General features: G+C 39.4%; 2 protein-coding genes across 4 annotated transcripts in view; both read right to left on the bottom strand.

Annotated features, from left to right (window-relative positions):
- The window catches only part of DENND2B (DENN domain containing 2B), a 118,219-nt gene that overhangs the window by 38,742 nt on the left and 64,433 nt on the right, over nucleotides 1–15,044 (bottom strand). For all 3 annotated transcript variants that reach the window (XM_052696128.1, XM_052696130.1, XM_052696129.1), the window contains 4 exons: nucleotides 7,199–7,347; nucleotides 4,168–4,383; nucleotides 1,543–1,639; nucleotides 624–668 (listed from right to left, as the gene is read on the bottom strand). In XM_052696128.1, coding sequence (XP_052552088.1) covers nucleotides 624–668; nucleotides 1,543–1,639; nucleotides 4,168–4,383; nucleotides 7,199–7,347 — 507 coding nt within the window. The remainder of the gene's footprint in view (nucleotides 1–623; nucleotides 669–1,542; nucleotides 1,640–4,167; nucleotides 4,384–7,198; nucleotides 7,348–15,044) is intronic.
- RPL27A (ribosomal protein L27a) overlaps nucleotides 1–15,044 on the bottom strand; it is a 113,299-nt gene that overhangs the window by 43,029 nt on the left and 55,226 nt on the right. The window lies entirely within an intron of this gene.

Genomic DNA, 15,044 nt, shown 5'->3' with positions numbered 1-15,044 from the left:
CAATTTTTCAAATATGATGGAGAGTAGTTTGGCAACCACTTCAGCCTGCTCCTTTAGAACTCGGGAATAAATTTCTATAAACTCTCTAAATTCTATAATATATACCCTAGACGTCCTGTAAGTTCTATAACATCTATAAATTCTATGAATTTCTATAATTTGCAGACTGTATACCTATGAAAGAATATAAGAACTGCTAAGCTGGATCATACCCAATACCTTGACTCCAACTGCAGTTAGCAGTTGTCACTTAAAGCAGTGTATGAATAAGAAGAGAGCTTATATATCCAATCTCATTCCTCTAAGTTTGCACCTGGTAACTATTCTGGAAAACAGAAGCATCCATGAAGTGACCAACACAGCAAACCTATCGAAGGTCCTGTTCTTATTATAGGACACAGTGGCCACATCCTTGTTAGATCCTCACAGTTCTTTCTGTCTATGCTTTCTATATTCATACTCCCATGTTGTAAATTTTGTTAGCTCTGCAATAATAAAGTTAACATAATTCACGAAGGAAAATACACACGTTATGGACAGGAACAGTGCTCAGTAGTAGGAGATTATGTGTTGACAGTCTGTGACAGTGCCTGATTAGAAGGTACTGAAGTCTGACCTCTTACCTTTAAACCTGTCATCTGAGTCACTCTCACTCTCACTGTTCTCATCTGGAAAGGAGATAAAGCATCAGTTAATGCAAAACCAAAGCAAACATGAACTCAATTTACTGTGGAGAAACTGGGGAAAAACACATCACACACAGAACCTTCCAGACGCTCTCTCTGGAATTTTCAAAGATCTTGAAATAAACAGTTTGAGTGATTATTTTTCCATTGGAATAAATTACAATTCTGCTTGAGAATAAAAGCTTCATGAAAACATAGAATTAATTCTCCACTGTAGAAAATCATTGCACTGAACCCCAATTTCTGTAAACCATTCCGATTCTTTTTCTAACTTGCAATTTTTTTTTAATACAGTTATGTACTTGAGAAGTCAAGGGAAGCCTTTTAAACCTTGTCTGAGTAATATTTTCAATTGGCAGAATTGATCAGACTGAGTGAGAGTACCATGCAAAAGTAACTTTATAATAAGATGTGTTTCTGTCACATTAAAATTTCATCATACTACAAACACAGCCTGAATTTCCTTCTGGAACCACGCTTTTCCAGTAAGAATCTGAATTGCAGGCAGAGCTTATATTCACACATTCATGCCAGGAAAAAATATAGAATTAAGAATTATAGAGTTAAAATTGCAAATTTTGGAAAAAACTTCTTGACATAAACCACTAAAAATCTGAGCTAAAGAACAGGCTGGGTGAGTCTAGATGGTCAGGAGATTAATAAAATAGACAACAGTGAAAATCTGATTTATTTTTAGCTCATTCCCATTTTTTTTCTTCTCACAAGAAAAAATTATCGTCTTTTACAGCAGAAAGCTCTAAACAAAGTTGAACCTGGAGCAGATGTGAACAGAAGGAAATCTGTTACTTCTGCAACAGTCAAAAGGATTCAGTGAACTATGGTGTGTGTGTCGCACCTCTCAGGGATGCAGTCTCAATGTTGGACATAGAAAGTTTCTTCAATCGTTTTTTTCCTCTTTTTGCACTGTAGATGGAATTGATTCTCTGGACAAGCTGGAAAATAAGAAAGAGAACAACCAGTAAGGCAAATCACTTTTTCTGCTAGGAAACTTAATTAATTAACCGATCCAAACAAACAGTTTGACAGTGGGTGACAGACTAACTAGGTGCCCTAAAACCTTTATCAGCTCAAAGGGCTTTTCTCTGTTTTTGCATCCTGTATGCTTGAATCACTTTTTGAATCTCACTACCTTGCCTATAGTTATATTTTCAGAAACAGAGAACTCCAGAATCAAGATCCTATTTTCAAAAATGAGTGAGACATTTGCAATAAAATCACCATGAGACTGAGTGTTCAAAGACATCTATTATCCTCTGCATTTCTCTCTCTTGGAGAAAGAGCTGGCCTTATGTTTTTAAAGCCTTTACACTTAACAGAGTACTGTGCTGCTTTGAAGCCCTATTATATCAGCTGAGGATTTGGCCCATACGGATTCCTCCCACCCCCTTCCAACTTGTGCTGTCCTTACTGACCTTCAGGGGTGCTGCATTTACTTTCTCCTATCTTATCTACAACATTATTTTGAAATTGGCTGTGGTGCTGGCTAAAGCCAGCAGCAGCCAGAATTTTAATTCCTGGTAATCATCTTTATGACTTCCTTTCACAGGGCTAACATGGATAACAATCTTCTATCCAAAATAATTTGAGATAATGGAAAATATTCATGCTTAATGACTTTAACAAGAGATTGGGATTACCAAAAATTAGTAATTAAACAATATACTATAATTTCTGAAGAGTCATGAATACGAAGCAATTAATCTTCATAATGACCTAATGAGTCAGCAACAGTTTATTTCATTCCATAGGAGCTTTACTCATAGAAGTATAGTTCAATTTGCAAAGGCTGTTTTACCTCAGCTTTAAGAGGAAAACAGAGTGAGAAACTAATCTGATGTAGACAGAGGAGAAAGTCAGTAACAGAGCACAGATTTGGAACAAATTTTCACTCAGTTCTTCCAACAGCTGAATCATGCTGGCTATGCTTTATCAGGAGTGTTAATTGAAATACGTACCTAATTTTCATGGTAAATTTTACATTTACTGCATAAATTCTTTTTATACTTCTACCAAGCACAGGAAGAACTAAACAAGTCCCCTCCCCTCCATTTCCAAGAGTTCCAAGAGTGGCTGGGTACATGATGCACAGATAGCAGTGGGAGAATCCCAAAGGAGCTGGGACAGCAAATCAGAGGAGCTAACCATAACTAAATCAAAATCAGTCCTAGGACAGAACAGATGCCAGCCTATGAAAGGTCTTGCTGAAATATTGTGCTCCCTTCACAGGGCTGCCCAGTGCTTTGTTTGCTTGGGTTGTTTCACCAATAGTGAAACCTGCACAGCAGTGAGTGAAGTCCAGGTTTTTTTTAAGCATTTGGATAAGGTTTCATAAAGCATTCCTGTTATCTTCCCTTTACGTTTTGCATCTGTGGAGGCACAGGGTAGTGATGCAGTTATTTCTCAGATAAGAGTTTTTTATCTAATAACTAATATTTATTCAATAAAAATGTGAGATTATCCAGTAATACGAGACTCTAGGAGCTAGAGTTGTCAAAAGTAGAAATAATTGTGAGATTTCTGATAAAATTCTGAACATTCATATACTTAAAATATAATTTCATATGGGGAGAATATCTATTCCCTGAATGCAACAAATTTTAAAGTTGGGTACAGAAGTAACATCCAAACTTCCCAAGTTTTACTGAAAACCAAGAAGTATGCTATTCTGTAAGTTACCCTGTAACTTCCTCCACAGATGTATGCTCATATGCGTAGTAGAATAGTGTATCTCATGAAAATAAAATTATAGTAAATAGTAAGGACATTAAATTAACTTCCTTCCTTTTGATTGCTTCTGGCTGAGTCAGAATTTTGTTTAATCGACAGGAACATAAGAATCTCCATCCACTCACAATATTTACAGCCACATCCTTTAAAATACTCTCTCTAAAAAGAGTAGAAAAAAGTTGAATATACAATAAAAGCTGACTCTTCGCAGACCAACAGTGAACACATTGCCTGTTCTCTCTATTGCTATTGTACTAGAGAAGGTCTGGCTGGTCTTTCTGGTTGATTTGTTGTTTGGTTTATTGGGATGGGGTTTTTTTTCTAGTTAGTTTTCTGCTTTTTCTCTTACACATCTCATTTTGAGTTGGAAAGTTTGAACTCCTTGACAAGTAGAAAATTATTTCTCACTTCAAATCAAGACAACAGGGTTATGAGGATGGGGCAAGTTCTAAATAAATGCAGAAACTCTTTGCAAGGATGGCAGTCCAATGTTTGCACCTGCAAACAAAGTGCAGAGTTACTCACTCCTAGGGAAGGGACTTTCACAGTTGGGGTCTGTATAAAAAGGAATATATTTTGTCTACCAAGAAAAAGAGCTTTCAGTAAGGGCTACATGTTGGATAGAAAATTGCAGGTTTTTGCAGGCAGGTGACCTATCCCCAAGCATAAGGCTTGTATTTGAAGCCTTGCAACCAGAGCACCATTTGTTGGGACAAGATCACCCTGCCAGTACCTTTGGGATCCTCCTGGCCCGGCGTGTAGACAGCAGCTCACTTGCAGTACTCAGACTGTCCTCATTAAGGCTGGTAGGGGAGGAGGGAATGCCAAGCTGAGCCAGCAGCAGCATATCATCATGGCTGTGCCGCTTGGGTAGCCGTGGTAAGCGGTGGCTCTTCCTTTCTGACCAGTTCCCAACGCGCAGAGACTGGCTGCTGGGCTTTGAAGGTAGCTGTGGGAACAAGAACAGCTTGAGCTCTTCCCCTTCTCAGCGACATTTAGTGCAGAAGAAGCTCTGCGCATGAGTGGTGGCTGTATAAATGCATCATGCCAGGTGAGCCACATCTCTGCAAAGTACGTGCAAAAAGAGGGGTAAAGGTCCAACTGAAGAGATAGGGGTCAATACCCTTATCTAAATTTCAAAGAAAACAATAAACTGCATCTGGCTTTGAATTTCCATGTACCCATATCACATCAACGCTATAAGTGCTCAAACCTAACCTAAAGTTTGGCTGACATCAAAACACTGATAGCCTGATCTCTCTCCCAGTGGTGAAAATCAAGAGTGGCTACACTGAAGCTGCTATTTTATTCCTGAGAAAGTAGGAAATCAAGCTTGCTGTATTTCCATGGTGTCAAAGTTGTTTTGAGATCTGTTAATATGCAAAGATCTTATTACAAGTCTGTCCTGCCTTCCCAAGGAATTTACTTTAAAAGACAAATTGGTTATTACTGCAGCAGGAAAGCAAAATCTCACTGACAGGATTAAATACCAAGAAGCATCTATCTTCAAAAAACTGGGGGTCTCTTGGAACAGATCTCAGAGCAGCTCTGCCTACTTCTTGGGAAGGTTAATTGCAGGCTGACAGGGTCAAGCCGTAGGGTTCTCTTCCCAGCTTCCCTGTGATGCAAATGAAAGACAGAAAGGGTTTCCCTCCATAACTGCACCTCATCCTGACTGTCCACCACACAGTCCTTTACATATCTCCTCACAGCAACATGCCTTAAAAAGGAACCATTTTCTTGAACAGCTGGCAGCTGGCATTCATTGATGTCCTATCAGCAGAGATAACAACAGTACACCTGCAGTAGTAAATATCCCATTTGTAATAATTGGAGGGCGTACCCATCACAGGGCCATATGATCTGGAATTAAGTGTAGGGTGTCTCTGCGTGTGTGGGTTTTGCATCACAAAGAGAATGTCATCAATAAGACATCCTTTTTGTAGCTCATGACTTACAGAATTGGAAATAACAAACAGGAAAGGAGAAGTCACTACGGGATTCAAAATTACCACAAGCCAGTGTTTGAGGTCTCTGCTTACCACAGGTCTGCATGCCAGGAAAATCTACAGCAGACTATACTTCAATGAAAGAAACACTTTGGGAGGTGATTGGTGAAAGCCTGCTGACTTTCTTGTCCCTTCTGCCTTGTTTATCATCTGAAGTCATGTTGCTAACCCAGCTATGTTGCTATGCTGGAAAAACTGGTTGATAAATTGTTGCCAAAGCTGCCATTTTTCAGGAAATTGGGACTGTTCTATTTTTGGTCATTGAAGAATTACCCAGGTCCATAGCTGACCTGCCCTTAGCGTCCCTTTGCTCTACGAATCAACAGAATGACACCACAATTATGGCACTAATGAAAACTCCTGTCAGCACTGCAAAAAGAAGCTACCAGAATAAAGAGCCCTGTTGCATAGATACTAAAGGATACTTATTTATTGATAAATCTTACAGAAGTCACTGTAATCCATAAATTCTTTGGTCTCCCTTTGTAAAACACAGAAGAGTAAACAGCATATTACTACCATGGACCTATATGGTTCATCCATTTGGATGGCTTAAATGCTACCACAACTACTGTTAATACACAGGGTACAGCCCAAAATAATTGTTCTTTGTACTATGTCTCTCACTACAGAATTATCTTTCTCCTCACTCTGCCTGATCACTCACTTTATACTCTCTATTCACAAAATCAGAATCATTGGGGTTGAAAGGAACCTCCAGAGGTCACTTCCCATTTGCTCTCTTTTCAGTAGCTTAGCAGAAAACTCTTCTGTTTTACAGATGATGAGCCAGGAGTATGCTAAGAATCTTGGTAATACTTTTATCTCTAGGACTGTGGTGCCCATGTGCACCCAAATATAGCAAAAGAAAATATATTTTGTTGTGTTCTAGGTCAGTTTACATAATAAAAAAGTAGACTCTTGTGTCTTGTCATTAAAATGCAAATTTTCTGTTGATTCAGTGCAAAACAAAAATTCCTTTAAAAGAGGTTTCAAATCTCAAAATTAAGCATGCGATAAATTTATATTTCTTCTTATGAACACAAAGATCCCATAAACAACAAAGCAACCTGGCATTTCATAGCTTTCACAGAAAACACGCTGCTTTGGAAAATTCACCACAAAACAGAAAGTCTGCAGGTGTTTTATTTTATGCTGCCAACACAGCTTATACAGCTTTGTTGAATGCAGGCACTCTGGTTTTTCTGATTATGTTATTATCCATTTCTTCACTGGGAGGGGGAGTAAAAAGGTATACTTGGCCTTCTGCATCTTACAAGAAGCCATGCCACATTACATACTTCATATTAACATGTCACAATAGGCCTCGTGTAACAATACATGGGAAAGATTAAGAAGCTGACCTCTCCCTCCCATCCTGCTAAAAACCCCACAGCAAACATCGAGGTCGTTCTCAAAGAGGCGCAACCTACACAAAAGATTTAGGGCCAGATTCAGCTCCTCAAACAGCTGGCAGAGGGTTCTGCTTAAACTCATCTGGCCGTAGCTCGTCAGGACTGCTCCAAACAGCAACCAGCTTCTTCAGTGCAGCACTGAGACTCCTGATTGCAGCTGCCAAGAGCACTCGCAGCAGCAATTTATGGATTTGATTGCACTCGTTTTCCAGATACTCTTTTTCATTCAGTACAGCTGCTCTTCCTCCTCTGCCACGATTGATTCTCTTGCAACAGCTTTAAACAAGCTTTCAAGTGCAGAAAGAATTGTGCCCTCGCGCCCTGTGACGCCGTGCATTACCTGGGGAGGTGATGTGTATTTCCTGTCCTGCGGAGTCCACATCCTGTGCAAAGAATCTAGGGAGTTCTCGGAGAGCTGATGGGATTTTCGGCCCGCGTGACGGCCTTTCAGCTCCACATCCTCATACGGGTTTTCCTTGGATGATTCTCCTTCACGTTTTTTGTTTTTTGTTTTTTTGTTTTTTTTAAGAAAAGAAAAACAGAAAGGAATGCAAAATTAAAAAAAAAATAAAAAATAGTCATGTGAACCAAGTGAAAAACTTTTAGAAAAGCTGCTCAGCTTTCAGCATGACTCATCCCTCTCACTGCAGCTGGAAGTATTTGGAGGAAAACTTGGCTATGAAGACAACTTTTTTTTTTTTTTTACTTTTTTTTTCTTTTAATAAAATGCAAAGATTTCACAAGATGTGCTTCTGAGCATCTGCAGCTGTGCAGAATTTATTGATATATAAAAACTAAGGCACATAACTATGTTAAAGTATATCGGTAGATTTTACAAATCTATAGCAGCCACTCACAGGGTGAAAAGAACAGCAATAAATAACTGTTCTCACCATACCACCCTTACACGTGATAAGACAACTTTTATTTAATGCTACTTTCACTTTTCTCTCTGCTCAGAGAGCAGGCAGAGAAAGAATAAGCACTTTAGCTCAGCAGTGTCAAGAGAGAAGATTGGAAGATGTAGAAGATGCAGAAGATTGGAAAATGTAGAAGATGAGGGAAGAATTTCTGCACCAACCATGCTGCATCCTCAAAGTGTTGTTTAAAATACATCATGCCTTCTAGCAAAGCAGCCATTCATTCCAACTAATGTGAAATTAGTATCTCCTGGAGGGGCATTCATCCCACCAGTAATATAGAGAGGTTTGATCAGTTGACCGCTAACTATGAGACAAATGAGAAATAAATTGAAAAGCATTCTGCCATCTTTGTCTTTTCAGGCTTTGAAAACCAGAAACAACATTTACAGTATGGATTGAAGGGAGATCCAAGACTCTTCAGCACCCATTTCCATCTAAGGATTGGTAGAGCAACTCATCATCTTTGCAGGAATTCTGAACTCAGTAAACCTCTCACCAAACTAAGAAGCACAAAGTTGAATGAACACCATCAATAAAATGAAAGTTTTGCATCCCCTTCTTTAGACAGTACATAATCAGCAACTGGCATAGAACTTCAGGCTTTTCAAACACAGAGCCCTTCCAGTTTTCTGTTTTTCTTCCACCTTACCTAGAAAATGATCCCAATAAAATCATCTGCTCAAATTCAAATCTTTAATTTGCAGAAATGTGAAACATGCAGGAAGTTCAAAGATTCCGGACAAGCTGGTTTTTGTAGTTTTATCTGAAGATGACTATAGAACTCATGCATTTAGTAGAATTTATATCACAATTCAAACAATTACGTATAAGCTTTAGAAGAAATCCAGGCTTTATTGCATACTGTATTAATCAAAAATTGAGGACAGAAAACTACGGTATGGTTTACATTTCAATCTGTTCCAGAAAATATTCACCACTTCTACAGAGGTGACAGTTGAGGTACAGTTATTTTCAGTGAGAGCAAGGCTCATATTAATATCGTTTTGACTATCGGTTTCTTTTTTCTAGACAGAATATTGTATTTCCTGCTTGCACACAAGAAAACAAAACCAGTTTGTGCCTTCTACTTTACTGAACTACAGGACTGCTTGATTCATCAATAACAGTGATAAGAGCTTTCACTTAGCAAGTTCACACATTCACGTGTTACAAGTAAAATACAGTTTTGCTTCAGCAATGCATCATACTAAGATTTCTAGTCAAACATAAGGAAAGACTGAATGCTTTAGCATTGTTTTAATTAGAGGCCTGAATGACTGCTGCTCTTGAAGAATGTTTGAGTTGGCAGTCACAAGCTATTATTTCATCCAGAGGGAATCTGATTTTAGAGGCTGCACTATCAATAGTCTGTCCACATGCTGCGTGGAAAGAATGTCTTCAGGTGCATGAGGTATGCAAAAGAAAGACCTTTTGATGAACAAAATGAACAGAACAAATGTGAAGCAACAAATATTCTTAAAAACAATTTAAAGCCATGTATATCCTTACAGAACTATGGAACAGATTAACTCCTGCAGAAAGAAAAACAAATAGATATTGCACAGTAATCATTACTTGTAAATGCTGCAGCTCAAGATACAATAATCACAGCAAGAGTCAAAGTGCTTTTACTTACTCACAGCTAAATGGATTGCGCTCGCATGATAAAATTTCTTGTAAGCCCAAGTCAAGTATAGGTCAAGCAAGAATTTTAGAATGGATTAGCAGATTTCAAAATACTCAGCTACATTAGGCAGTGATTAAACATATGCTTCCTTGAGAAAACAAATCTTATTGCGTTAGTCTGCTTACTATCCAAACTCCCAAGGAGAAACAAGTTCATTAGCTGAAAAGAAGTATTTTCTAAAACATAAAGCAGTTTATAAGTTTGTGGTGATTCTCCTTCCAAGACATCATGGAAAGTAGAATTGTTTGAACCCAGCTAAACTCAGCAATACTAATATTGATATAAAATATTAAGCTTAGAAACAGGCCAAGAGAAGTCTTGGATGAGAGGAGAGGGAGGAGTAAGAAACCAAGAGCAGAGGCTGCTTTTCTGACTCAGATCCTCTACCAGAAAAAAGCTCAGGCCAAATTCCTCTTCAGTGTAACGTGGAGGTCAGTGGAGACATGACAGGGATTTTAACCCTTTCCCTATTAGGGAAAGACCCTTCTGATTTTCTTCAGAAGTTTGGCTTGCTATTCAATAACACTTTTATTTTATTGTTCTCATTTACTTAAAAATAAAATTATCTCTGTTGTTTTTTTGGTTTTTTTTGTTTTTTTTTTCTTTTTCTTTTTTTAAATGATGTGTTCAGATTAAATTTGCCTCATCTATTTTTTTTTTAATTTTTATTTTTTTAATTCAAAAAAAAAAAAAAAAAGAATAGCCTCTTTCTCCATGAAGTTTCTGGCATTGAAACAGCTTGATCAATCTGGTTTTGCTGATTTGGCATTTGAACCAAACATTTTGTTCAGTCAATGAACTAAAAGAGATTATTTATTTGTGTGGGTCTTCAGCTGTTTTCAAGCCTGAGATAGTCACTATTTTTTTTAATCATTATTTAGTTTATAAACTGTTCTTGGTGGATAAGACACAAAGATCATACACGCAAAAAGAGCACTAGGAAGCAGAAACCAACTGGCTTCTGAGTGTAAAGAACCCCAAAAAACCCAAGATTAGAAAGCAAGCAAAAGAGATGTGCGTGGATTTCCTAAACTGACTTAGGACAGTAGTCAACCCCATCTAAGTACATAATTACACCCTTCCATAGGCACGAAGGCCTGGGGACAGGTGGCTACCAGCAGGTTTGGGTCCCACACCAGAGGAATGGTAGTGGTGGCAGCTGCTGCTGCAACATGAAAATGAGGAAGGCTTCCATATAGCTGAGTTGGTTCCAGAAGTTTGCAGCTTTGATCACTGCGTTTCTCCTCAACACAATCACTGCTCTAATCCCAGAGACCAAGGCAAGGAATGTTTACAGTCTGCATGTTGTAGTGGCTTTGCATTCATTTGGATTTGCTGTAAAAGGGAAACACATTTACAATGAAAGAGTAAAGTAATGTTCTTGTTTCTTCCATATGGATGTCTCTATTGAATGCCAGAAGGACAGAGACTGCACACTAGAGCCACACTTGTCCTGATGAGGCTGATCTAAGTGCTGCACAAGAAAAGAGCAGACAAACTCTGACTTCAAAGAAAGCTGAATCAGACTCCCAGAACAAATATGGTCACATGGAATAGCAAACTTTTGGTAATTAATGTCTCTGATCACCAGCCCTGTTCCCAGATGAGTCTGATCAGTTCCCTCTACAGCCTTCTAAAGTTTCCCATTCTCTCAAATTCTATGTACCAAACTGCTGAGTAAACACAGGACATTCATCTACGAGACATTTATCTTCAGAAGGTCTCACAGGCAATTTAACAATTTGTCCGTAGGGGAAAAGGAAAAAAAAAACGGATGAAATAGCCAGGGACTTTTAGAGAAGCCATGAGGAATGCAGTGCCTTGAGCTTAAGCATCAAAGAGTTTCCTCTAGTGGTTGCAGTTCCTCCATCCGTGACGCTCTGCAAGTCAGCCCCACCAAGTCCGGAGGCAGCACACAGCGTTCCTCTGTTCAGCCCCTCTCACTGTGGCAAATGGGAAGCAGAGGCAGATTCAGAAAGCCTGCCTCATGCTGAGAAAGGAGAGAAAAGCAAGATCGAGGGGGGAAAAAAAAACAGGCAGACTCTTCTCTATAAATGGCAGAAAAGAGGGAAATGGATCTTTTCTTTCTAGAGTGGAGGGAGAAACAAGTAACGGTTATATGGCATGGAAAGGGCTCATTAAATGGCCTTAAATGTCGTGCCTTAATTAGGAGCCAGTGCTCACATAGAGAAGATGCCATCTCCAGAGAATGATGCTGAAAGCCCAGGCTCCACGTGGCCGAAGTAGGTGGTGTCAGCACCTCACAAATGACAAAGTGCCCATTTCCTGTATTCTAGAGCTTGCGCACAAAATACAGTGCAACTGATTTATCTTACAGTATAAAGAACAGGGAGATCAAAGTTTCAACTGCCTTTGCGGGGAATATTTGGGAACAAACACCACACCCCTCAAGAGGCAAGAAGAAGCAATGGCAATACACGGGCAGGAAAAGGGAGCCAGATAGATGGAACTCAGACTAAGTAACACCCGAGTGCTTGTACCCAAGCAAGCCATCTGTCATAGGGAATAGCAAGGGAGCCATACACTGTGCAGTCTTACAGGTCCCCAGCATTTCTGGGGCACCTAAGTTCAAAGAACTGCACATGGCTTCTCACTCTTCTACGTATGCACTACTCATTCATTTTATTCATAAAATTACTTGCACACCAATTCACACAACCAGTGCTGGAGGAGCACTCACCCATCAGGATGTTTATGATCACGTTCAGATGAAATGGATGAAAACCACAAAATCCCCATGCTTTCATAAAATAGCTGAGCTTAGATCTTTAAGACATAGACGAGCTCTTTCAACATCAGAGAAGCTGCAACTGTGCATCTCAGCTAAGGAATTTACCCCAGGAATCTGTTGAAAGGGGAACTATTTCAATGTCAAATTACAGCTGAGATGCATAATAGTAGCTTCGAAAAGCTCCTTCTAAACAGCACTAGGTTACAACTACCTGCTTAAAGTCCTGTCATCTGGTGCATCCGATTAGCACTGTGTTCTCAGAAAAGTAGTAGAGCATCTGCAACACGTAGGATGATGAGTCTAAAATGTGATCAGCCTTTTGAGCCCTGGGCAATGGAGACTGTATCACTGTTTTCTAAGCTGTCCAATTGTGGCTTGCCAGGCAATAAATAGAAGAAAAATTGCAGAGACTTTCAGCTCTCTGCTCTCTCTACTGTAAGATCTGTAAGATCTGTAAGATCTATAAGATCTTCCATTTGTAACCATAAGCAAGAATTAGGTGCAGAAAAAGTTTATCTGATAAATGAATAAAAATATTCTCCAAAAACTTCACCCATCTAGCACTCAGTCCAAAATTACATGAACGAAAGCAACCAATGAGCAACTGTCACCACAGGACAGCAACACCATGCAAAAAAGGGCTTGCACTTCAAAGTGGTTGAACTCAGTTGACTTCAGTGCAGTCTCTCTATGAATTTAAATTAGGGTATGGGAGAGCATCATCACAATCATTTTACTCTCCATTTCACTGCTGCACAGTAACTGTCTTAGAAAACCAGGATATAAAGCTCACAGAGAATCCAAAAGAAGCTGTAAGGGTGATATAGCAGTGAAACAAATTCCGCAGAGAAATACAGGAATCTAAACAAATCATAACATGATGATTAAAAATAACATGTATCTCAGTGTGGCATACAACAAACAGCCTAATCATCAACAGAATGAGACAGCTAGAGTATTTGGCCCTTCTCTGACAGGCCTATATGGAAACTGTTTCATTTAATGCACTCTGGCTGCCATTACCCTACATTAAAATTACCACAATTGCACTGTTGAAAAATCTCACATGATTTTTAGACTTTTAAAGGCAAGTGAGGGTCGTGGAAGAAAACAGAAACACACGTTTCTCTGGTGACAGCCTGCACCATCAGTCATAGCTCTTTTACTAACAGATTATCTCAAGAACTATTGCTAAGGGTCTGACGAAAAGCCCAGAGTGCCTTAGAGATGACTAGCACAGCACAGTTGGCAGAGGTGCAGTCTCTCCAAGTTCACTTCAGCTTCACAGCAGCCCAGCAAATCCAGTTTCTCCCAGATTCATACAACTACTCTGATTTGAGATGATTATATGATAGAAAACAATGTGGTATTATAGTATGACAGACAATAATGTGGCATGTGATGATGGGATTTTACTGGAAAAATGAAGAGCCCCGGCTCACTAACCCTCTTCCACGTTTACGGGAAGAATTTTGCAAAATATTCTAATTTGAAAGCAATGTGAAGCTGAAACATCTTCCAGCTGGACCGCAGTCATCATCTCTGCAGCTTTTGGCACGCTTAATGGAGTATTCAGTAAAACAGCTAAATCATCCCATTTGTTACATGACATGTACCATGTCCAATTTACATCAGAATTCAAAACAGCTAATCTGTTCAGGAGAGATGAGGTGCTCTATCACAATGTTTTGAGAACTGGACTCCATAGGGAAGGAAGATTAAGCCACCAGCTTTCCTTCCCCTCCACACTCAGGATCCTACTTGAAGAGCCACACCTGCTTTTTTTTAACTGCTCAGGCACTCACCTGGGTTAGGCTGCCCTGATGCTGTATGTAATAATACTGATTTGATGCATACTGCTGCATTTCCTCTCTTATGTGGTCTGACACACTGTAAAGTAGTGACAAATCCAGCTCTGTACACTCTCATTTCTCTGGAAGACTCTGCTTACTCACGTACAACAGTCACCTGTGCCCCACTCATTTCAAGGAGTGCTGGAAACATCAAAATAACATTTTGCTTCCTGAGTGATAAAATGAAACTTGAATACAAGACTACTGGGAATATAATTAACTCTCCCTCAAAAAAAAGGAGGGCTTTATAACAATTTATTCATCACACAACTCTCTGACTACGAGGAAGGAAGGGCCATGCCAACTAGAGCTAGCTGTCCTGTGGTAGTGCAGAAGTAAATAAGAAACTCATTCTCCCCAAACTGAGATGCGATGCTGAGATGGACAACAGAGAAAAACAGATAAACAGTTTTGTATGACCACATGGTTTTACTTTTCAGTCACCTTTGGCATCAGTTGTAACAAGGTTTCATAATACATCTCCAGAGTCACAGTGATTAAGTTGCTATCCCATCTCTAACTCATCTTAAGATGCAAAAAAAACACCTTTCAAGAGAAACGTCCAGTTGTTGGAAAAGCTCAAAATTACCAAAAGGTGATATTGAACAGGTCCAGAGAGCAGAAGGGTGCACAACAAACTCTCCGAGCAGATCCAGCTGCCCCTCGGGCCATGGACTGTAGGAAGCTCCCACCAGGAGCCCACCAGCAAGATCCCACTTGGAAACTCATCCTGGTTGCAGAGATTCCATTGCAATAGGTTTTACTTTCTACTCTGCTTTGAGCTTTCAAAATAGACACAGCAGCTGCCCGCAGCTCCTTCAACTGCTTCATTTCTTCTGTTTTTCTCCTTTTCTCATTTTCCTCTCTTTGCAGAAGGCCAGATTTCCCACACAATTTAACTATCACCTTTTATTTAAAGCCAATCTGAAATAATGTAACTCAGATAACTGACAACTTCACAGGTTCCAGAA

The sequence above is a fragment of the Tympanuchus pallidicinctus genome, unplaced genomic scaffold (genome assembly GCF_026119805.1).
Source record: "Tympanuchus pallidicinctus isolate F22 unplaced genomic scaffold, pur_lepc_1.0 scaffold3, whole genome shotgun sequence".
Classification (NCBI taxonomy): Eukaryota; Metazoa; Chordata; class Aves; order Galliformes; family Phasianidae; genus Tympanuchus; species Tympanuchus pallidicinctus.
The sequence above is the reverse complement of the archived record's forward strand: the minus strand, read 5'-3'. Positions and strand labels throughout refer to the sequence as shown.